This window comes from Apiospora aurea (genome assembly GCF_038362705.1).
Source record: "Apiospora aurea strain CBS 24483 chromosome Unknown utg000005l_segment0_segment0, whole genome shotgun sequence".
Lineage (NCBI taxonomy): Eukaryota > Fungi > Ascomycota > Sordariomycetes > Amphisphaeriales > Apiosporaceae > Apiospora > Apiospora aurea.
The window spans coordinates 2,914,129-2,936,471 of record NW_027117392.1 but is presented as its reverse complement, the minus strand read 5'-3'; the positions used below and the strand labels follow the sequence as shown (position 1 = coordinate 2,936,471).

The following is a 22,343-nucleotide window of genomic DNA, read 5'->3' as shown; positions in this document are numbered from 1 at the left end:
TCAACGCAAGAGGAATTCTCTTTCCTTTTCGCCAGAACCAGGTAGATCCCGCTAGCCCGTTACGTTCGCGACTGCTTGCTTATATGTGCTTTGTCGGACTGCGTGGACAACGGACACACAAACATGTTCGGTTCATTTAAGCAGATACCTGGGTTGCAAAGGCCTGATTCTCCTTTTTTTCTCCTTTCTCCCAACTCAGCTCGTTTCTAAGAAAAGAAATCCACTTAATCTCGCCATATCCCTGGTAATCTCGTATTGACCATCAGCCCTGCTGCAATGGGCAATGACACGGCCATAGATGCTGATACGCCGGGGCCTATTGGGTATTCGGTGGCGGCGGAAGCGCACTGTGCGCTCCAGGCTCTGGTGTCCGCATGCATGTCGGAGCTTCCACGTGAGCTCGGACAGTACATTGACAAAGTCATCTTCTTCAGCTCCTCGCCTACCGGTGACAAGCCCTGCTTCCCATGCCCTCTCAGGGAGCAGGAAGCAGGCTGCGCGCTCAAGGCGCTCGAGGGCTGCCTGGCTGGAGCCATCACTGACCTTCGATACGGCAGGCAGGAGCGGACTATTGACGTAGATCTGGCAAAAGTAACTTGTTTCTTAATGTCAGCCTATATAACCACCCTGGACGGCATGGGTAAGGCGCATCCCAAGATTAAGTATCGGCTTCCTGGTACGTCGTTCCGTTTTCACTTCCCTTCCCTTGCTTGATGCGCTGGCCCCAACCCAATGCTGACCCGAAGCCACCAGATACCGATCTTAACCAGGCACAATCAAATCTATACAGGCGTTTGTCAGCCAATCTATATGAAACATGTCACGCAGGACAATACTATCACATTCATGGCTCACTGGAGGCCAGTACGACCTTGCGCATGCTCGGCCTGCCCCCGTTCCTTACTGGCAGCCATGACTATCGCCAATGCATTGCCATGATCGAAAATGTGGTCAACCGGCTATCCATTGAGGACTTGGAGCACAAAAACCACAAGTACAGGCAAGCCGGGGTACCGGCTTTGACCAAAGACCAGTTCCGCCGCACTGCCCATGGGCAGGCTCTGGCTGGCATCGCTCCATTTACAGTACACTCGCTCGACGCCCCCTCACGGCCTGTCCCCTTCCCAGACTGCGACCCGCAGCACTCTGCCTCGGGTCCTGTCCAGTGCCTGGCCGGTATACGCGTTCTCGAGCTCTGCCGAATTATAGCGGGCCCGACGATCGGCCGCTCCCTCGCGGCCCACGGCGCATCCGTCCTCAAAGTCACCTCAGCCAAGCTTCCCGATGTCCCCTTCTTCCAGCTCGACGTCAACACGGGGAAGCACGCCACGTCGCTGCACCTCAAGGACCCTCGCGACCGGGCCACCTTCGAGGACCTACTGACCACCGCCGACGTCGTCATTGACGGCTACCGGCCGGGGGTCCTCGCATCGCTGGGTTACTCCCCAGAGAGCCTGGCGGCCAAGGCGCAAGAGCGTGGCCGCGGCATCGTCTACGTGGCCGAGGACTGCTTCGGGGGCAGCGGCATCCCGGGCGCCCTGTGGTCGCACCGCCCCGGCTGGCAGCAGATCGCCGACTGCGCCACCGGCGTCGCCTGGGAGCAGGGCTGGTTCATGGGGCTCGAGGAGCCCGTGGTGCCCCCCTTTCCCATCTCCGACTACGCCACGGGCATCCTGGGCACTATCGCGGCCCTCGCCGCGCTGCACCGCCGTGCCGTCAGCGGCGGCTCCTGGATCGCCCGCACCTCGCTGGCCCAGTACGACCTCTACCTCCTCCACGCCCTCGGGCCCTACCCGCTCGAGATCCAGGAACACCTCTGGGACACCCACGACCACAACTTCTTCGAGCTGCGTCACAGCGACTCGGTCGACGAGGTCAGCGCCCGCGCGCTGCGCAGCATGAAGAGACTATACCCCGAGCTGTTCCGCGAGGGCATGCTGCACAAGGCCTTCTCGCCGGGCTTCGGCGGCGAGGTGGCTTGGCCCAAGGAGCCGCTCAGGGTCACGGGCGTCACCATTGGTCATGTGCGGCCGACGCGGCCGAATGGCTATGATGTGCCGTCGTGGGATGGGTGGGAGAGAGACGAGTCTTTGCTGGCTGGGCAGACTCTGACAAGCTTGTTATAACGGACGTACGCCAATCAATTAAGAAAAGGCGGAACGCGCACGACGGGGGACTGTCACTGATCCTGCCGGTAGAGTGGTCCTGACCCCCGGCTTTAGCCCCGATTGCCCCGATTCACCGCATCTTTTCGTTTGCGACAAATATCCGGAGAGGGGCGGATATGTTCAGCCCTGAGGAGCATTGTGTGCGTACGAGCGGTGGTGTCTGGCGTATTATCATATCTATTTTGCGGTGTTAATTGCGCATGTACCCTCCGTCCGTCGCTTATGACAAGACTTAGTTTTACGACAGCGAGCCCCTTAAGGACATTGGCCCCTCAAAGTAAACAAAATTGAAGAACGATGAAAAGATGATATAGCCTTATACTTTTAGGTTTTTGCTTGATGAATAAAGTCCACAAGTTATTGATGCAATGGTCTATCCGAAGTTGCTCCCCCTTCTGCTTGCCAGGAACGCCTATATTACATAAATCGCTTTCTCCCACTTGAAGAAGTCGTCCTTTACAGCACCAGTCGGCCAGGGTCGTTCTCCAGAACCGTCTTCATCCGCGACAAGAAAGCCTGTGCCCGCTCCTGCTCCGCCGGGGGCACTGTTAGGGTAAAAGTATTGACGCCGGTAGAGATGCCCGAGGCACCCGAGGCTTGCTGCTTGGGGGGCAGTCTTGGTGCTCTTCTTGGTGCCGCTGGCCAGGAAGTCGATGATGTCCATCTGGCTGGCCTTGGGCTTCGGGGCGACGCCGGTGAAGGAAGAGGGGGGCAGAGCCGCGACCTGGGGCAGGTAGTAGCCCCGCGAGGCCTTGGGGCTGACTGTGTTCAAGCCAAGAACCTGGTTGAACAGCTCATCGGCCGAGGGCTTGTAGTTAGACGGCAGGGGGCAACTCGTCGTTGGCGACATCGGCCGCACGAGCGATAAAGGTCGAGAGGGGCATGAAGGTGCCAATGGTGCTCTCGATACGCTTCTGGACCTCGATGACGGAGGCGAGCGACACGGAGAGCGAGATCTGGAGATCTTTGGGAGTTTCGGCCACAGCGTCCTTCTTGGCCGGTTTCGCCGGCGCTACCGCCTTGGCAATCTTGATGTTGCTCAGGTCGAGATGCGAGTTGTGCTCGAAGCGCTTGGCAATCTCGGCCGGGCGGTCGCCGGTCACCTTGCCCAGGTAGGCCAGCACGTCACCCTTCAGAAGTCTGCCCTGGGGACCGGTGGGCGTCATCTCGCTGATGGCGGACTCGCCGAGGCCGTTCTCCTTGATCAGGTGCTCGACCGAGGGGTAGAGAGGGTACTTCTGGGGTGCGGCCTTCTGGGCGGACTTTTTCGGGGAGCTGAAAGCGGCCGGCTTCTCCTCTTCCTTGGGCTGTGCCGCCTCGGGCTCCTTCTTGGCCTCCATTGGCGCGGCGGGCTTCGAGTTGTCGGCGGGCATCTCCAGGGAGCTGATATCGTCGCCGGCCTCGGCCAGGACACCGATGCGCGCACCGACCTGGACGCCCTTGGCGCCGTCACCCTGGGTGATCTTCATGAGGATGCCGTCATCCTGGGCCTCGACGTCCATGGAAGCCTTGTCGGTCTCGATCTCGAGGATCACGTCGCCGGCGGAGAAGGAGTCGCCCTCCTTGAGCTTCCACGAGGCGATGTTGCCCTCGGTCATGGTCGGCGAGAGGGCGGGCATGGTGAAGTTCTGGGCGGCGAGCGAGGCAGCGGATGTCCGGAAGCCTGCGAGGACGAGAAAGTCACGTCAGCATCAATTGGCAGGCAGGCAGGCAGACACGTAGGCAGATTGCGGAGAGTATTCCTTACCTCTGGCTGCGACATCTTGGGTGACCTTCCGACTGGCCAGCCGGGCAGAAAGGCGACAGGCGGTCGCGAGGGAGGCCATGTCTGCTTTGCGGGATGCACTCCTGTGAGGGATGTGTCGGGACAAACTGGCGACCTCAATTGAGCTTTTTCTTTTGCCAATTTGGGGATGGGAGAGGTACGCCAATCAATTCAATTGAATGTCGGAGCTGGAGGAGCTTGCTTACGGACTGCCAAGTCAGCTCACCAAAAAATTGCCTAGAGCTTGTTGGGGGACAGCGGCTCCGGCCTCTGCCGATGGCCGTCCAGCGGACATTTGGTAGAAAGAAAAGAAGGAGAAGAAAAAAAGAACTCCACTCCGTTCATGCTCGCAAACTCCCTCGCTTTCGACCATGGAAAAAGACAAACTGGACTGTGTTGATTTCTAACAGTGCTATACTCACCCACTCTCGTGTTCTACGGGTATTCGCAGTGCCTGGATAAAATATGTCACGAGTGTTTGTTGTGTGGGATGTACTTAACCTTAGTACGTTACTGTCTTTCGGCGCGGAATGGCCTTATCGAGAGCCAACGACCCGGTACCTCTGCTGGACACTTCTCAATCTGCACTCGCTAACTTGGCCAAAGGCATTTATTATAGCTTTATTATATATAACCTTTTGTATTTATATTATAAATCGATCGATTTATGTAATAATACAATCTTCTTGCATGGTCTGGCCTCTAGCAATACGAATCAATGTGTTCGTTGAACGCCGGAAAGTTCCGCCGGTAGCCGACACCCGTGGAACTTTTTTCGTGATGCCAAGTCCAAATCGTGAAGCTCTCTCAAGCTTTCGGGGACCAACTGCAATTCAATCCATTGCAGTCCAACATCAACCCCGGGGTATGCAATTTGCGTATGACCCGGTAACTGGAGCTTGATGGCAGCTCCCACCTCCAAATGTCGGGGCTTTACCCACCCGGTCCTCCTGTTGATGCGAAGCTCGCTTAAACAGCCGATGCGACAGACCTTCTTCACGGCGAGCACGACACAACTCACCCGAGCGGTGCGAAGCCCCCTGAGCAGGACCTTCAACTCGACTACGCGGCAGCTGCTCAGCCAAGCGACCGCCAGAAGCAATGCGGCTCCGAGAGCCGCTGCCGCTGCTCCCAAAGCGCCGCCGCCGCGCACCGGCGCCGTCAGCCCGACCTCGTCGTACGCACTGCGGCTCGCCCAGAACAAGCACGGCGCGACCCTGTTCGAAGCGGCGCCGCAGCGCATATTCCTCGCCTCGAGCTACGCGGCCGGGCTCGTCTGCATCGGCGGCGCCGTCGTCAACCTCTACTACAACGTCTACAACCCGCCCCCGGGGCTCGGCGACTGGATCCCGTACGCCTTCAGTGCCGTCGCCGTCATGCTGGGCTTCCTGGGCATGAACTTTGCGCTGATGCCCGCCCACGTCGTCCGCCTGATCAGGGTGCTTCCCTCGGCGGCCGGGAAGCCCGTCGCTGCCGCCGGCGCCCGCCCCGGTCTGGTTGGTGGTGTTGGTGGGAACAGCGCCGTCTCCCACAAGGTCCAGCTCGAGGTCTTGGTGCGGCGGCTGACGCCGATCCCCGGATTCCCCCTGAAGAGGATCGTGGTGGAGCCGAACGAGGTGATCATGAAGACCCCTCTCTTCCACCCCAAGAAGCCAGAGCCCACCGAGATTGAGAAAATGCGCATGGGCCGAGAGTGGGAAAAACGCAAGAAGGAGCAGCAGCAGTACAACAGGGACCATCTCATGACCGCACCATTCCGCGACGGCGCCTGGGTGATCGGCCAGTTCTTCAACGCTATCCGCCGCGGTTTGACCGGGGAGGGCTTCGCCCCTATCGAGATCAAAGGTGGCAAGTACAAGCTGGATATCGTCAAGGGGTATGCTTTGGAGGATGGGCGAGCCCTGGACAGGATCGTCAGGATCGAATCCGATCCGAAGTATGCTCACTTGGAGGCGAGAGGTCGGTAGATAGCCGACTTAGCCATGCGAGAGGGAGCACAGTCAGCATGACACGGCCCAGTGTAGCATTTATGTACCATAACTAGACTATTGCCCCAAATCAAGCTATGTTAAACCATTCAACATGTAGTGCCACCGGAGTCAACTGTTTCCACCAAGAAGTGTTCCCTTCCAACTGTCAGTAGTCGACGTTCTAACTCAAAGACTAGTCCTAAGGTATTGATCACTTCTGTGGTCATACACAGCACGACGAAGCCGGATCTCTTCCTCGGACAAGACAAGTCCATGCAGGCAAGTAGCTTGGTACGGCCAAGTTGTCGCGTGCGGCATATCCTATTTGACACAATAGTCATCCGAGCTGATTTCACCAGCGCGTCAAGCAACTGACCACTGCTTCTTCCAGCTAGTGGTATCAATAGGCGCCAACAGGAACACAGCCCAAAAGGGAAATCAAGTAACTCGCCATGAAAGTCATCGTCCTGGGGCTGCCCCAGGCCGGAACCCAGTGTAGGCTGTTTGCAACCCCACCCCCCCCTTTTTTTTTTTTTTTTGTTTCTGGCAGATGCTCCTCAGTTTACAACTCGGACCTCGGACGGGAGTGGGTATAAGTTTGTTGAATCTAGCATGAAATGACTGCTTGGACTTCTACTAATGAAGAGAATGAAGAGTTACGAAAAAACTGCTGACAAGTGAGTATACGCGGAAAGGGTCTAGCAGACTATCCCTTCACCATCTTTCCCGAGGAGCTCATGGAGTGCGTACCCAGAGGCTACCGTGATCGTTTGCTTCCTAACCCATCGCCCCTTTTCATTTGTGACGATAATTCTTCACTTCACAAATTGTATCAGGGGCGTCATCAGTGTCTGGACTGATATAATAGGTTCAATACTCGATTTCTTCTTATCATTTACGTTTTTCCAGATGTTTCTCATCTCTCGAATAATTCGATTTCATTCTCAGCTTCATACTTGGCCAAGATCGGTGTGCTCTTAACCCATCGACGGCCATTGACGCGGTACTAGGTCTAACGACTTCCCCCAACAGAGCCTGCCACTCTACCGCAAGCACAATCAGATATTCCAGGACGAGGCCTCGCATCGAGGCAGGAAGCTGCTCGAGTATAGGCCTGGCCAGGGCTGGGCGCCGCTGTGTGAGTTCCTGGTCTTGCCGGTCCCAGCAGCCGACGTTCCTTGCCCGCGAGCAGATGACTGGCTGGAGCAACAAGAAGACCGAGAAAAGCATAACATAGCGACAGACTCAAGCGAGCTAGCTGTCTAAGCGGTGACGATCAAATTAAGCGAGAAAAGAAAACAAACGGTGAGCTGGCTCTTTCCGAGTTTGACGCTTAGGCTATGGGCGAGAACGATGCCAGGGCAATCGGCTAAGACCAGCGTCCATGATGTTTACTTCTGCTGCTATCTGCATGTATTTACATGCATATGTTGACCTGTGATCAACAGCGGAAGCAAGGGGCGATGCTCCCCAAGACACCGGGGGTCAGAATTAGCACGTGATAGATGCCTGTTGTCACTGAAGCCACAGCCGCTCACGTTGCTAGGCGGGACGATCCAATCATCATCATCATGGGGGAGGGAGTAACATAGCGACCCCCTTGGGCGGGAGTTCACCGTGGATCCTACCCAGTAGCCAGGCTGGCATACGACAACTACACGCCTGTGACTAGTGACTAGTGACCGTGACCGTGGACTGTATAGAGCTGGAGGTTGGCGACCCCCCAAGCGAGGTTGGAATAACAAGAAACTTGAGGTTATTTCGGACCGAGGGGCGCGCGCCCCCTCCCCCCGTTTGCGCCATTAGACGCTCGTCAGGGATCAATGCCATACCGACCGCCCGTCCCCTTTAACACGTAGCCAGCGCCCCAGCACAGATCGGTAACTTCCCGACCCGTACCAGTACAAGGAACCAGGAAGGGCCCTTGAGTTGGCAGATCTCCATCCGTGATCTCTCAGGATTTCGGAAAAGAGATGGAGGGCGAGGGGTGGTTCGTACTAAACAAGATGGCTTCCGGAGAAAGGATGAACAAGATACTCACCGACCTCACGCTATGACAATGGCAATGGCAATGGCAATGGCGAGGCTGCACAAAGTGGGTGTTGGCTGTATGGCTGCGATGAGGTCTTGGCCTGTTCGGCGAGTCGTGGAATATGCAAAGGGGGGCTATCATGACGGTGTCACCTACAGCTTTGCTTTGGCCGGTAAATAATAGGTGGTAGTCGCAAGTGTGGATTTTGCAAGCCCCTCCATCAGCAGCGGCGGGCTCGTCTCCTGTCTGATGTCGTTGTTTGCTTTTTATTTTTCGTGTGTCAGCGCCGATCAAGAACCAGACGCATGCAAGGCTCGTCGTGAACATTGACCCTCTCGCCCATGGCATAGACGAGTTAGCACGACAGCAACCGGTGTTGTGGGCTCTGTTGGTTAAGTACTTTCCCAACGTGGAAACAAGGCTGCTCTCGCTCTCTCACTCGGGAAGTCAACAAGTACGTCATGGGCCCACAGAATAAGTTTCCTGTCCGAGCTGGTTAATAAGATGTCAGCATTCCATTCCACCTTGGCAACGGGCATTAGGGGAGTTTTTCCGTCGCGAACGGTGATTGGCTGGCGAGGGCGACATCCGGGCTATACAGACCCATCGAATTCCACATGGAGCAGGGAGCGTGAGTCTTGAGTCTTGACTACTTCAGTCTCCTCCCCGCAACTAGCTATCCTGCTTACCCTGGCCCAACCATCTATGCGCTGCAAAGAGCGCCCCTCCCGCTGATGGAGCAGGTGAGGGGTTGTTGGCTGGATAGCTGTTCTCTGCAAGCACGCACGCATGGTCCTTGGTAGGGGATTCCAAGGAAGTAATAATTGAGCTTCGATTGTTCTGTTGCTGGCAGGCGGCCCCATGGCCGAGCCGACAGCGCGATTGCGGCTTGCAGTCGGAGTGGATGATGGAGTGAGTATACGTATTGTGGGCAAGTAAAGTATAGGTAGGTAGGTAGGTAGGTAGGTAGGTAGGAAAGATAGGTAGGTAGGTAAGCACGTAGTGCTGAGCAGACCAGATCAGGTACCTACTACCTAATGGCCATTCAACGGGTCCGGCGGTCAGTCAGCCTCACCTCCAGAATTTGCTTCTCCAGGCTTCTTCTCTCACTTCTTGGCTTCCAACATTTCAATGGGGGAGGGGGACGACCTGTTTTTTTACCCGTGCCTGCCCTGCATTGACAAGATGCCGTATGCCTCATCTAGAAGGCGCGGTCCACTCTAAGTGTCAACCACGCTAGCCAAGGTCAGGGCCAAGTTCTATCAGATCTCGATAAGAACAGTTAAAGCTTGGAAGAGAGCAGCTGCAATTCCGAGATTAGATCAGGCGTTGTGTGTGCATTATCGCCCTTCGACGAGCAAGCAGCGCAAGCGGCATCGGCATGATCGCCGCCACAGCCGTCGGTGAGGGCGAGAGAGCAGAGGAGAGGAGGGTGCGGGCGGCCGTGCTGTGATCCTGTACACCGTGATACAACGAAGGAATTTGGGGGAATACCTACCTACATACTACGGCGCACTTACGCCATCCATTAGTGGCCTGAGGGATCAGATGTTCGAGGCCCAAGCTTGGCTATTCTGAGGTGGGTAGTCAGAAATAGACTGGGGGATTTCCCAGCCCATTCATACATACTACATACTAGATGATGCGCGCTATCAATGCCTACTTACCCAAGCGGCAGTTCGACTTCGGATACAACAGGAGGCTGAGAGAAGGCTGAACCCTAGGCCCGCCCATCGTCTCACCGCATTCGAAGGCAGGCACACATGGTGGCGCCACGCATCTGCCGTGCTGTTCGCCACGGCCCGGTGCGGTGGTCTGATGAAGCATATAGCCAACCAGACCGATATCACCTGACTTCTGCTCCCGCCGGTGTTCTGTGAGAACCCGATTGAATGGCCGCGATTTATTGCCTCATCTAGAAGGAAAAAGAAAGAAAGGGGACCCCAACTTGGTATGTCGTTGTCTCGTCAAGGTACCAGCGGAATTCGTCACCGCCACCAAGGACTCGGGGTGATGTCGCATACAAGCAAATTCAACCCTGCTTACCGCCCTGTATAAACCGGGCCGGTCAGAATGGCTGTGTGTATTGATGATACTCCTCTAGCTGCCTCTCTATCAACTGATGGTTGTTTTATGCGCAAAACTCCAACCCCACGCGATCGTAGCAGTCTTACATACAGTTGGGCAACCCTTCTGGGTGGCGGGGAAAGGAACCGTGAACTTGAGCGGTTTCCCAAATAGGTAAGAAATCCAATGTTTGTCAGTGGCTGCTCGTCAATATGCACGAAATGGAAATGGCGGGGGAGGTTTCCCAGCTCGGATTCTTTGCATTGATTGGTATCTCCGTCGTCGGAGTTAACAGTTACCGGTTTGGTATTTTTGGTTTGTTTTTGGTTTTCACAAATTCGAAGTTGGAGACGATACCCAAAAACATCCATCCCGTGCTGGAGAGCAATATTGACTATGGGCAGCAAGCCTCTCTTGCATACCCACATAGGAGGCAAGAGACAAGACCGACCGACAGGTGCTGCGCTTGTGGCGTTCGTTGTGCACACAACAACACCGAGCGAGGCAACGCCCAAAAAGAGATGATTCCCTGCCCAAAGGGATCAGGGACCAGAAATTCTTGGTCAATATGAGGCTTGAACTCATGGCCTTCGCATTACTTAGTATTCGCAAGAGAGAGAATATTAGTACGACGCTCTAACCAACTGAGCTAATCGACCAGATGGGTTGTTGACGACCGAAATCGTTAAGTGAGTTGTTATCGTTGCTGTCAAACCTTTTCTCTCCTCTCTCACACACACACACAATCGGTGATGTGTGCTACGAGAGTATCCATCCATCCATCCATCCATCAAACTGTGGGAATGGCGTGCTAGATTAGTTGGTTAGGTAGCGGTACATACAGAGGGCTCCGCCAAGCCTCCTATACGATAAGGTCCCTCCAGTCGCAAAAGGGTGGGTGGGGGCAGCGATTCGTTATTTTGGGATAAAAGTGAAGTAGAACAGCAGATAGGCTTGTCATCTGGCTGGTGCCAGTAGGAGTGTGGGGAGGACCCCGATCCTTCCCTGACCATTCCTTGGTCTGACCTTTGGAAAATACGGTCAGCCGCCTCAGGCGCGGCCAGATCTGATAGAAATCACGTATCTTGACGTCGAGACATTGGACGACAAACGTGCATCCTTCGTTTGCTCTCGGCCACCTAGCCCTGCAGATGGGTTCGACCCTACTCGTACCTACTCTTCTTCAACGGGGACACTAGAGAACCAGCGGGTAGGCGACGGCGATCCCCCTCAACACAAGACCGTCTGTCTATGCCAGTGATAAGGAAGATATGGATTCCATCCGTCGCTTGCCCGTATTTCTCGTGGCTCTACGTAGGTGAGGAGGGATTGAGTTTGTACATCGGCTTCCCAATTTATGCCTTATTGTACCCCATTAGGCAGGCTTTTATCGACTCAAGGCAGCAGGGCACTAGAAGCTGCATTGCCTTCTGCTCTGGGATAGACAGCAGTGGCATGTCTTGTTGCTGTTTCCAGAACAATCCACTTTGTCATATAGTGTACGTTGAAATAGCCTAGCGAATTAATGAGCGTGGCCGGGCAAGTCGGCGGTTGGTGGACTAAGAATGTTCGTGGCAGGGGCTAACGTAGGAGCGAGCTCCTTTGGTTGCCTCTAGCCTCTAGCGCAGATAACGAGGCTGCTTTAGTGCATCCTCAATCTCTCCGAACAGACCACTTGGCATGCTGTTTTCCTCGATGCTGACTGAAGAAGGCGACACCCTATGTCGCATGGTGCGTGCTCGATTGTGCCATGGACATCGCGAGGCCGGCTCGCGAGGAGGAAGCGCTTGTACGATACCAAGCGGTGTAGACACCACGAGGAAAATTTCCACCAGACGGCAACACATAGCTTCACGTTGCTCATGGTTGGCGCCGTGCAGTCGTCCGGGACGATGTGACAGGCTCCTCTATCGTCAAGGAGACTCGGGCTTTTGGGTGGTTGCGGTTACCGGTGGTACAGCAGCACAGCTGCAAGCATCCGGCTATCGTTTGTCACACGGTACCTAGAGGCTAGGTAGGCGCTGAAACACAGCCAATTGTCAATCGAAAGGCCTGGGGGGGGTTGTTCTGCTGGGAGGCGGTAAGAGCCAGCGCCGTCCATCTTGTCGCTATCCGCAAAGCTGTCGGCCCTATCGAGGCAAGTCCGGGCTGCCCAAGGCCTCTAAGATGTGCGGCTAGTCGGCAGCTCATTACCAAAAGTTAGCAGAGCAAGGACGATTACTTCCCGGCAGGGAGTGGCTGATCGCCCAGAACTGGACAGATGTCTGGATGCCCCTCAACCCCTCCTCCATGTCCTAGACGTGTGAGTGGTGTATGGTGTCGCTGGGCCCCGCGCCCCCTGCTCACACAGGTCACGAGGCAGTGATGAAGGCAGTACATTGTGCGAGAAATCGTGCAGTGCAACGGGTCCCGGGCAAATCATATCGATTGCTTCGCTAGCATGGGAACGAGCGGCATTGAGGCGCAAGGTAGCGCAAAGGGTAGCGCTCACCTTGGCTTCCTTGGAACGATGATCTAAATGTGCATGAATTGGGAAGGCTTGAAGCACGACTGGGTCGTTGGGCGAGAGGACCCTGAATTGAAATCGCTAAGTGCCGAAAGGCCGATTGATTCCTTCATCCACCATCCCATCCATTCCATCCATCCCATCCCCCGTCACTGCTGGCTGGCGGGGAGCAAGGGAAGAAGCAAAGCGCCCGGTAGGTACCGTTACAAGGTCGGCATCGCATACTTGGCCTAGTGCAGCTTCCAGTTATCTGGAGTCTGGACGAGCGAGCCGAGTACCGTAGTAGTAAACGTCAGGCAACCGAACCACCAGAATGGAGCAAATTGCCAATCCCGCAGGACGTCGGATGAGATGTATAATGACATACCAACGATGTGTCTCTGATGTGGGCAAAAAGAGTGGCTTCGTCGAACGATGTGAAAGCCGAAATCCCAATCAGCGGCGTTGGGAACCGACCATGTGGAGTTATGACATAATTGGATCGATTCCCAACGAGATGGTGGTGCTCACGTTTCAACTGGATGCTACAGTGCATCGCGGCGCAAGACCATGGTTTGATGTCCGCGAGGACTGATTGGGCAAGCCGGACCGCAAAAGCCTCCTCGGCATTTTGGAGAAGGAAGGGGCAGGCAGAGGGTTCGAAACTCGGAAACGGGGATCAACCGTTCGACGTGAGGCCGAGACTGGCGACTGGCTGGCGACTGGCTACGGGCTACAGACAACTACGTGTAGGTACAGAATCTGGCCATCTCTGGAAAAGAAAAGCCGCCGCCCATCGCATCGGGAAAGCAGTACACGTACATCACCTACGAGAGTGGGATGCACAGGCAAACTCTAAGCCAAACGAGCAAGCCGCAAGGGCACAAGCGCCAACTGCTGTGGGTGACAGATCGGCGGGAGTTGGGAGGGGCCTAAGCAGGTATTCGCTCAAAATTCTACGGGCACGTTTTGTGTTGAGATGAAGCTACCGGATTTCCATCGTCAGTTAAGCTCTGTACATAAGTCGGGTAGAGTCTGTGATACATGAAAAGTTAGCATCGATTGATCCTCCGAGGGCTGCATGGCGCGTGGGATAAATGACTGTCACCGCCGGGAAAAGAAAGTTGGGACGCACGCGCACCTCCAATCGTTGGAGTCTGGATTGCAAGCGAGCCCGCGAGCCCTGTTGATTTGATTTTGGATCGTCGAGGCTCGCGAGATAAAATGCCATGCAGATGGCATTTCATTTCCTGATGGACATTTGGTCCTCCAACGTCTGGCCGAGTCTAGTCAGAATGCGGTAAGAGGGGTGCAGGTCAATGGCAGGCTCCAGGTCTTTGGTCTCCAAAACCCATGGCCAGGATTAGCGACTTGCAGCTCATTAGCCTCTCCTGGCACCCCCATCCTGGAAACGAGGGAAGAAGAAGAAGAAGAAGAAGAAAAAAAAAGGAAGCAGGGAAAGGGTTAGGGTATCCATGATTGGACCCTGATCACTTCATGTACCATCGCCCAAGAGATCCTGACCGACAAGTGCGGCGGCGAGGATGACCAGCGTCTCCCTCGACAGATCAACCCGTCTGGCCCAGGATTGGATGTCACATTTGAAATGAAAGATTGGGATGATTGACTCGCAGAAGAACAATTCAATGGAACCGAAACCCGCCAGGAAGCCGACATGCGTAGCATCAGCATTGACATTGTGAGGCTGGACGCCGTGCAGCCAATGTCCGAGTCGGCGCTCGAGTGGAGGAGCCTAAAAATGGGTAACCAGGAAGAGAGCGGGAAGGAAGAAAAAACAAGAGAGAGAGAGAGAGAGAGAGAGAGAAAGCGACAAGCCAAGCAGCAATGGCCATAGAGCGCGCCCGGTCACTGTAAACAAACAGCAGCAAAACAAATTCCCTATAATACTATATTTGAAGAAATATATTACTTGGTGAGAATAAACCCTGCAGGTTGACACCAAGCAAGTCGGTGTGACACTCGCCAGAAAGGTGAAGAAAGGCGATGCGATTCGATGCAACTGTGTAGGTAGTCAGAAGCGTGCTTGTGTTAGGCAGAAATCTGCTGCATACACTGTCATGGCTTGTATGAACATATGAAGTCGTCGTGACCTGTTCAGCCTGTCATCAGACGGTCTAGCCGTGGTGGTTTAACTGGCTGTCACACCTTTTCAGCAGCCATAGAGATTTCGGCCCCGGTCTAGTCTTCCCAAATCATGGTTGCACAGCATGTGGTGCGGACCATTTCTCAGAGCAAGGGTCCTTGGTTTCTTTCACTCGGTTAACTAGAGTCTACAAGTAGTTGGGTTGCTGTGGGCATGACTAATTGTGATGCTGGCTAAGGGACAACCCGCCTTGTTGATTGATACGAAAAATGATGGAGTGTTGATGATTTTGGCAGGTCGTAGTCAAGATGCGCTCACGATGTCCACTGCAGGACGATGAGGAGGAGGTAACACCCGAGTTCACTTGATAGCAGTTTGAGGTCACCGTCGTCGCCGTCCCCACCACCAGTCCCTCCCATCCGTCTCTCTGAGGTCTTGTCTGGTCGTGCAGTGCATCCAGGTAGGTTAAGGCGCATTTGCATCATTTATCAATGTATGCCTGACTAGCCCACTTGGGCCAGATAACATGCAGGTTTTTGCATAGCACCTGCATGCGTAGGGTAGATGTACTTGGAGCCAGGTATCTCTTCTCCAGTGGTGTATTTTATTTGAAGACAGGAGGCATCTGCGGCTGATAGCAGCAAGATAGGCGCCGATTATTGGCCCGTCGAGTCAACTGGCCGGCCGATTGGCTGACTGGAAAGACTGGACCATCTGATGCTTTGCCGCCAAACTCTCGTTAATACTACCACGACAAGTGCCAGTACGAGGTTTTATGGAGGCTCCTTTAAGATGGTAGGAGACCGTGCCCAGACAGGCGGGAGGAAGAGAGTGAGAGAGAGAGAAAGAAGAGAAGAAAAAAAGTCTTGGATTGCGATCGTACGCCTCATACTGTGAACACACCAACAACTGCCCACCTTCCAGAGGCATATCTCCATAGGTAGCGGGATAGAACCGTTGAGAGGTCCCCTAGAACTAGAACAAGGACGCCCTCATCGGCCTCCTTCGACGGCCTCGTCTGCAGGAGACGAGAAAACGGCGTTGAAGGCTTGCTGGGTCGATATCAGGAATAAAATCAAAAACACTGCCAGAGAAAGAACGACAGGACCGTGCTAGCTTTGTACCGGTACCGACTCGAACAGACTGGGGGTATCAGTGTATCACCCGTACTACTAAGGTCTGGTAGTGCCCCATGCCACCCTCGCTGCAAAGTGGATGTACCCACATTTTACTTACCAGCATCTTTCGTCCTCGCTCATGCTCCAGTCCCCCTCCCTCCTAGAGACCTAGAGACCTCAGACTCCTGTTGCTAGAGAAAACCCACCGACCGACTAAGAGCAACTGGGCCGGGGATCTGAGGAACGCCGGCACCTGCAACTCTGTCGTGGAATCCGGCTCTGGGCTCTTTTTTATTATCATAATCCTCCCCAACCGCCGCTGCCTCCTCTGGCAGCACTTATCGTTCCCCGACCTGCCCTGTTGTTGCCTGGTTGAAGCGACTACGGATCAAGCCAGAATAAGACTGATTTTCTTTCTTCTCCTACGCACGACGAAAGCACGACCGATCTTTTCGAGGAGGCGTCGTCTACAGGCAAGCAAGGATATTAGAAGGGTCGCTCCTTATCTCTCGAATTCTTCGGCCTCCGTTCTCGTTTTGCCCGAAAACCCTTCTACCTAGCGAGCGACTTGAACGACTGCGACGACTTGTCGACATACTCCCGAAGACGACTTCATAGAACGACGGTCCCAAAAACCCCATTCACTTAGTTCACGATACTGGTACGTACACCACCAAATGCTGCCCTCCTCCGAACCGTCGAGTCCTTGTGATATGATATGCCTTGCTTTATTTTCACTATACATACACATACACATGCACACACACATTCTCCCTCTTCATTTCCTGTCTGGCCTCGACCCGCCGCTGCATTTTTTTTTGAGGGTTCCTGTGACTGTGACACTGCTTCTTCAAACTGCTCCAGACTTGCTGTTGCCTCACCCTCCGCCCTGGTTGTCCTACCCTCCACAGCTGCTCTTCTTCTCCATCTTCCAACCGCCCCTCCCTTCCACTTAGCCGGCCGCCCGGAGTATGATACTCTAAGAGTGAAGTGCATGCAAAGTGTGAGAGCGAGAGCGAGGCCGTGTGACGCAGCCTTGAACTGTTGTCGAAGACCACTCCCCATGATGCATCGACGTCGGTCCAGACTGCGAAACAGATCTATAAAACCGTATAGCATATCTCTGAGGCACCAGTAGACCCCGATGCGAGTCATGGGTGCCACACTTCCTTGCTCTATAGACAGGCTTCGAGATCAACCGGCGTCTACACTCTCCACATTCTTCCGCGCTGGCAGCAGGCTATCACAATTTCACTCCACGTTTGGCACTTTCTAGTCATTCACGTTGGAGACCATGAGTTTCATGCCCTCAAGCTAACTGGTATTGTCTCCCCAGGACGGCATTTGGCTAGAGGCCCTGGCAAAATCGGCAAGTCGACAGATAGGAGATTTGTCTCCAAAGTTCCTTTTCTATATCCTTCGGACGAACCCAGGTTCCTAGCTACCCTCGGAACCACCACGCATCCGGCCAACCTACGCCTCGATTATCAAACCAATCGGTGTCGCAAAACTTCCTCTCATAACCGTATCCTCCATGTCTTCGTAACCTCTCGGAAAACATGGACTCAGAAGACGGGGAGTTCTTCGTCAAGCAGTTGGCCAGCTTTGTGCGTACGCACGAGAAGGCGCTGGCCAACGCGCTGCAACTTCGGAGGCAGAGCAACACTCCCAGGCATGGCGCTTCTCAGAGCATCTCGGCGCTGCCGCCCGCGCCAAAATCACCTACGCCCTTACCTGAACGTCCTTCGACTTCTGCAGCCACGTCGAACAGTCTTGCCGCTGCCCTGTCGCTTGGCTCGTTGAATTTCACGTCGCATAATATGAAGCCGGCAAAGTTGGCTTTGACGCCACATCACCTATTCTACCTGTTATCTCGCTTCGAGGAGATGGGTATCAACGTTGGCCCCACGAAAGTACGGCTCGAAAACATACACGACACCTCCACGTCGGCCAACTATGTCTCGTTCCTCAGCGCGGACCAGCGAACCCACAGCCGTAGCTCCGATGTGGTCTCCATTAGGTCTGTGTCGAGTGTACGAAGCGTCATGTCGGGCATGTCGGCTCTCTGGGCCAGTTTCGGTATTGGTGCTAGTATATCGGCGGCTCGAAACGAGAAGCAGAAGGCGGCTCTCATGGCCGACCTGAAATACCTGTATTCGGCCTTCACTAAGATTCCATGTCTTAGACTGGCTCCTGATTGGCGGGCGAGACTAATTCGTGGCTATGAAGAGTTCCCCTTTGATTCTGCAGTGCCGTTATACGTCTTCAAGAACCTGCAATCTTTGGAGATAAGCGGGATCGACTTCAGGCAGTTCTTTGGGTGGGACCGCGTTGCTGAGCAGATTCGATCTCTGACACTAAAACGGGCAAGTATCGAAGACCCGGCTGATATCCTGATCGACATTGTTCTGGATGATATGGACAAGAGGCGGCGGCGTAGCTCGAAAGCGCAGGCTTCACCAACCCACCTTCACTCCTCGAGTCCTCGACGGAGCCCAATAATACCACATGCTGAGGTGTACAAAACCGGGTCGATTCCTAGCTCACCAGATGCACGAAGTTCTCTGGGCGATCTTCCAGTCGGGTCTTTAGGCACGGATGTTACGTCCCCCCAGGGTAGCCGTCGTGCTTCCGTTGCAAACATTGGTACAGATGACCTCAAGTCACCGACCAAAACATCTGGAAGGCCCCGAAGCCATTCTCCCCACAGGCCGGCTACTTCCCGCCACCAGTCCACGGCCAACAGAGGCTCCTACAAAGTGAGACGCTCTGGATCTGGCAGCTCGCATTCAAGCCTGTCGGATTCGTGGCATAACCCCAGGCATAGCGCATCTAACCTCCTTACGACGGGCACCCTCCCTGCTACAAAGTGGCGGTTCTTGAAGCACTTGAGCTTGGCAGACAACTCATTGACGACAATTCCAGCAACCGGCTTTGCTCCTTTGGCGAACACTCTGAACTCATTGGACCTATCGTCCAATCTCTTCACTCAGGTACCTGATTGCGTGGCTACACTGACCGCTCTGCGGGCTCTGAACCTATCGCATTGCATGATCGACTCGTTGCACTCTCTGACGCGAAGCCCACTCCCCGCAATCACAGCGTTGAACCTCAGGGCCAACCGACTTGCTTCTCTAGCTGGTGTCGAGAAGCTGTTCCCATTGGAACGCCTGGATCTTAGAGACAACCGGTTGACAGAGCCGCAGGAGTTGGCCCGCCTTACAGGCATACCCGACATTCGAGAGATTTGGGTAGAAGGAAACCCGTTCACCCGCACACATAAAGATTATCGCATAACCATATTCAACCTGTTCCGCAAGACCCCAGGTTATACAGAGGATATCATCATTGACGCATCAGGTCCATCGTACTCGGAGAAACGGTATCTGGTTGAGCGAGTTGCAATCCCCGAGGCTGTCCCGGTTGTGAAGCCGCCCGTCCCCGAGGTTCCAGCTGTCGATGTCAGCAAGCCTTCCATCATCTACGCTGCATCCAGGGACCATACAATGCTTCGTAAGGAGAGGCCCACTCCAAAGGCGGTTTCTAGCGAGGTCAATACGAATTCGACGCGTCGTAGGCGAACACCGAAGCGCCGTATAGTAGATCTCGCAACTAGTGACGGCGCTGTCTCGTCCGTGAATCCGCCTGCGGTGCAAGATGTAGGCGCGGACGCTGCAATCACATCAGCTACTTCAGAAAGCAATTATCGCATCTCACATAAGCCTGAGATTCAAAGATCGAATACAGTGCGCACAGAGCCGGCTCCAGCGGTCATGAATCCTCCCGAGGTACCTCGCATCAATACTGCGATTTTCTCGGGACAATCTACATCATTAGCCAGTCAGGAGTCACCGGGCTCCTGGAGAGACGTCCAAGACTGGAATGTCAGTGGCGAAATCTACCGGCAAAAGATTGAGGCACTGAGAGACAAGGTTGGCAATGGCTATCTGAGCGTCTTGAATGAAGAGAGCTGGGAGTCAGCAAAGCCACCTACTTTCGTCGGTGACTTCTCTGGTGCGCCTGCAGTCCGTCCGGGACCAAACACGCCCCGGACTGTAAGTTCTCAGGCAATTCACAGTGGCCGTACTCTTGGCTGAGTAACGACTCATCAAATTCACATATCCCCCCTTCACCGCTCGACAGAGCCGATATCCCGGTCTGGAGCGGTTCGTAACATCCACTCTCTCGTATGTTGGGAGAGTTGTTTTGGATGCATACCTATACACCCCCGCAGCATTGTGTTATTCTAGTTGTTTGTGTTTCGATGTTAACGGAGCATAGCGTCATGGCGTTCTTGGAAGGATTGTTGGACCCATGATGATTTTTGTGGTGGGGGGGGTTTGCGGTTGTCTTGCATGTTCTGATCTTTCCGGCTACGATACTCCCCGCTTTTGTATGGATTTCCGTGTTTGGTGATTGCACAGGTTCTTGCATTTGTTTCGGATGAGATAGTGCAAGGAGTAGAGCACCGTTTGTTGTGCAAGAAGAGTCTTGCCCAGGTTAGAGAGGGACAGCAAGCTTACTTGGCGGCGTGTTGAGTGCATGGCTTCAGGAAAGGCATCTGGGCATTATTGGGCAGTTTCCAGGCTCATTGGCGGCGTGATGGCTGATCAAAATAAACCATGTCTTTTCCCTCTCACAGCCAGATTCTGCTTGACCATATGACTTATCGTAGACAAATCGTGTGTGCCGTGGTGATAAGAGGTTGCCGGGTGAGGCCCAATCAACGCATATTTGACTCGTCTTTGGTAGTATCTACACTTCGCAGCTTCTCATGGTCAGTCCGTGACAATAGGGTGATTGGCCGGCAACGGAGATTAGTAGCGTGGCCCTGCAAGCGAGCAGGAGGGTTGTCGTAATCTACATGTGGGAGCGGGGGGTTGGCCATTGGTACCTATTATGCTTGCCCGTCGGCACATCCAACAGCTGTCGACTTGATATTATTGCTTCGTTCTCTGCCAGGCCCAACACGACGAAGCGCAAATGTCTCCTCGCACCAGGGAAGAATTGCTGTCCTTGGCGGTCGTAGACCCCGCTCTTGCCACGGTAAGCATACCGTAATCCCCTCCCCGCGAAGGGACAGTGAACATTGGAGGTTTCAAGATTTGAAGATTGGTCTCTGAGGCTTGAGCGCATTTGCCCATATATACTGTAGGAACTTGAGAAGCACCCGATCCGTGATCCGCAGCCGTCGGACCCTTACTATGGGCGAAACGACCACGCCGCCCACCGCGAACACCGCGCTACCAAGCTGCGCGAGCTGCACCATCTGCGCTATCTTCCGGGGCCCATCCCGGATCAGGTCGAGGAGGACGACCGCAAGATCCCCGTGCGCGACGGCGCCGAGATCACCGTCCGGATCTATCGGCCTGCGAAAGCAGCGACGACTGCACGGGGCAGACCCCTCATCGTCATGTACCACGAGGGCGGGTGGGCAATGGGCGACTTGTCCGACGAGGAGGTAAACTGTAGACTGTTTTGCCGGGACCTCGGGGCCGTGTGCGTCAATGTAGACTACAGGCATGAAACAAACTTACATGACCCATATAGAAGGCGAGTACTTACAATATCTTCAGACTCGCGCCCGAGTACCCATTTCCGACCTGGATTGACGATTCTTGGGACGCATTGCAATGGGTATGCCTGTCCAATCTGACTACCAATTGTCACGCACTGGAAGCGTATTACCAATGCTAAACACTGTGTGTTTGATACCTACTCTTAGGCCGCCAAAAATGCTGCGTCCATCGGAGCCGATCCCGCGGCTGGTTTCGTCGTGGGCGGAGGCTCGGCGGGCGGCAACATCGCCGCCGTCCTCGCGCACTTGGCCCGCGACGAGGGCCTGTCGCCGCCCCTGACGGGTCAGTACCTCTGCGTACCGGCGATCACCTGCTTCCGGCGGCCTGAGCTGATCCCCGAGCGCTACCGGGACGAGTACCTCAGCCACCCGGGCGTAACGCGCAGCGGCGACGAGGGCACCGACCCCGTCCTCAAGGACCTCGAGCAGGCCGAGGTTGGCCTGCGGATGCTGCTGAAGGTCGACACCGAGAGCCCCCTCTTTGTGCCGTTCCTATTTGGCGAAAAATCCGCTCGGGGCCACCGGGATTTGCCGGCGGCGTACCTGCAGGTATGCGGTCTCGACCCTCTGCGCGACGAGGGCTTGATCTACGAGCGCGTCCTCCGCGAGGAGGCCGGCCTCCGCACCCGGCTCGATCTCTACCCTGGCCTCGGCCATTACTTCTGGACCAACTTCCCTCGGCTCGAGGCCAGTCGTCGGTTCGTCGAAGATACGGTGCAGGGCGTGAAATGGCTCCTCGAGCAGCGGCAAAAGGCTTGAGCTCTGCTGCTGCCTACAGGGTGGTGGGTTGTCATGTAGATGGGTATCTGCATGTTCTGCTACTGGGGATCTGGGCTGGGGGCCACGAACTGTTGTTTATGGTGTTCGGGCGGCCTTGCAGGAGGCCTCAGCGGGGGGTGGGCCAGGCTGGATGATCTTGTGCAGAAGCTGTGGTGTTGTTACTCCTCTTCCTTGCTTTCCTACTACGTGTAAGTGGAGAATCGGAGGGTCTGGAAGGGGAGGGTCGACGGGATCGTGGACATGTCAAATAGCCCACATGGATATACGTGTACTTGA

The 22,343-nt window shown here is 54.9% G+C and overlaps 5 protein-coding genes across 5 annotated transcripts; 3 read left to right on the top strand and 2 right to left on the bottom strand.

Annotated features, from left to right (window-relative positions):
- Positions 1-276: 276 nt before the first annotated feature.
- PG986_007454 (uncharacterized protein) lies at positions 277-2,126 on the top strand (the record flags this gene model as incomplete). Its single annotated transcript, XM_066843676.1, has 2 exons — positions 277-676; positions 754-2,126. 2 exons carry the CDS (start codon positions 277-279, stop codon positions 2,124-2,126), a joined length of 1,773 nt encoding a protein of 590 aa, XP_066699788.1.
- Positions 2,127-2,580: 454 nt separating this feature from the next.
- Positions 2,581-3,994, bottom strand: PG986_007453 (uncharacterized protein; the record flags this gene model as incomplete). The annotated part of the gene is given in 3 exon segments (XM_066843675.1): positions 2,581-2,976; positions 2,990-3,831; positions 3,916-3,994. The coding sequence occupies 3 exon segments, from the start codon at positions 3,992-3,994 to the stop codon at positions 2,581-2,583; spliced, it is 1,317 nt and encodes a 438-aa protein (XP_066699787.1).
- Positions 3,995-4,835: 841 nt separating this feature from the next.
- PG986_007452 (uncharacterized protein) lies at positions 4,836-5,900 on the top strand (the record flags this gene model as incomplete). Its single annotated transcript, XM_066843674.1, has 1 exon — positions 4,836-5,900. The coding sequence occupies one exon, from the start codon at positions 4,836-4,838 to the stop codon at positions 5,898-5,900; it is 1,065 nt and encodes a 354-aa protein (XP_066699786.1).
- Positions 5,901-9,217: 3,317 nt separating this feature from the next.
- On the bottom strand, positions 9,218-9,669 carry PG986_007451 (uncharacterized protein; the record flags this gene model as incomplete). Its single annotated transcript, XM_066843673.1, has 2 exons — positions 9,218-9,390; positions 9,603-9,669. The coding sequence occupies 2 exons, from the start codon at positions 9,667-9,669 to the stop codon at positions 9,218-9,220; spliced, it is 240 nt and encodes a 79-aa protein (XP_066699785.1).
- A 7,599-nt stretch (positions 9,670-17,268) lies between these two features.
- On the top strand, positions 17,269-22,046 carry PG986_007450 (uncharacterized protein; the record flags this gene model as incomplete). The annotated part of the gene is made up of 5 exons (XM_066843672.1): positions 17,269-19,764; positions 20,672-20,755; positions 20,865-21,170; positions 21,260-21,346; positions 21,435-22,046. The coding sequence occupies 5 exons, from the start codon at positions 17,269-17,271 to the stop codon at positions 22,044-22,046; spliced, it is 3,585 nt and encodes a 1,194-aa protein (XP_066699784.1).
- Between the last annotated feature and the right edge of the window lie 297 nt (positions 22,047-22,343).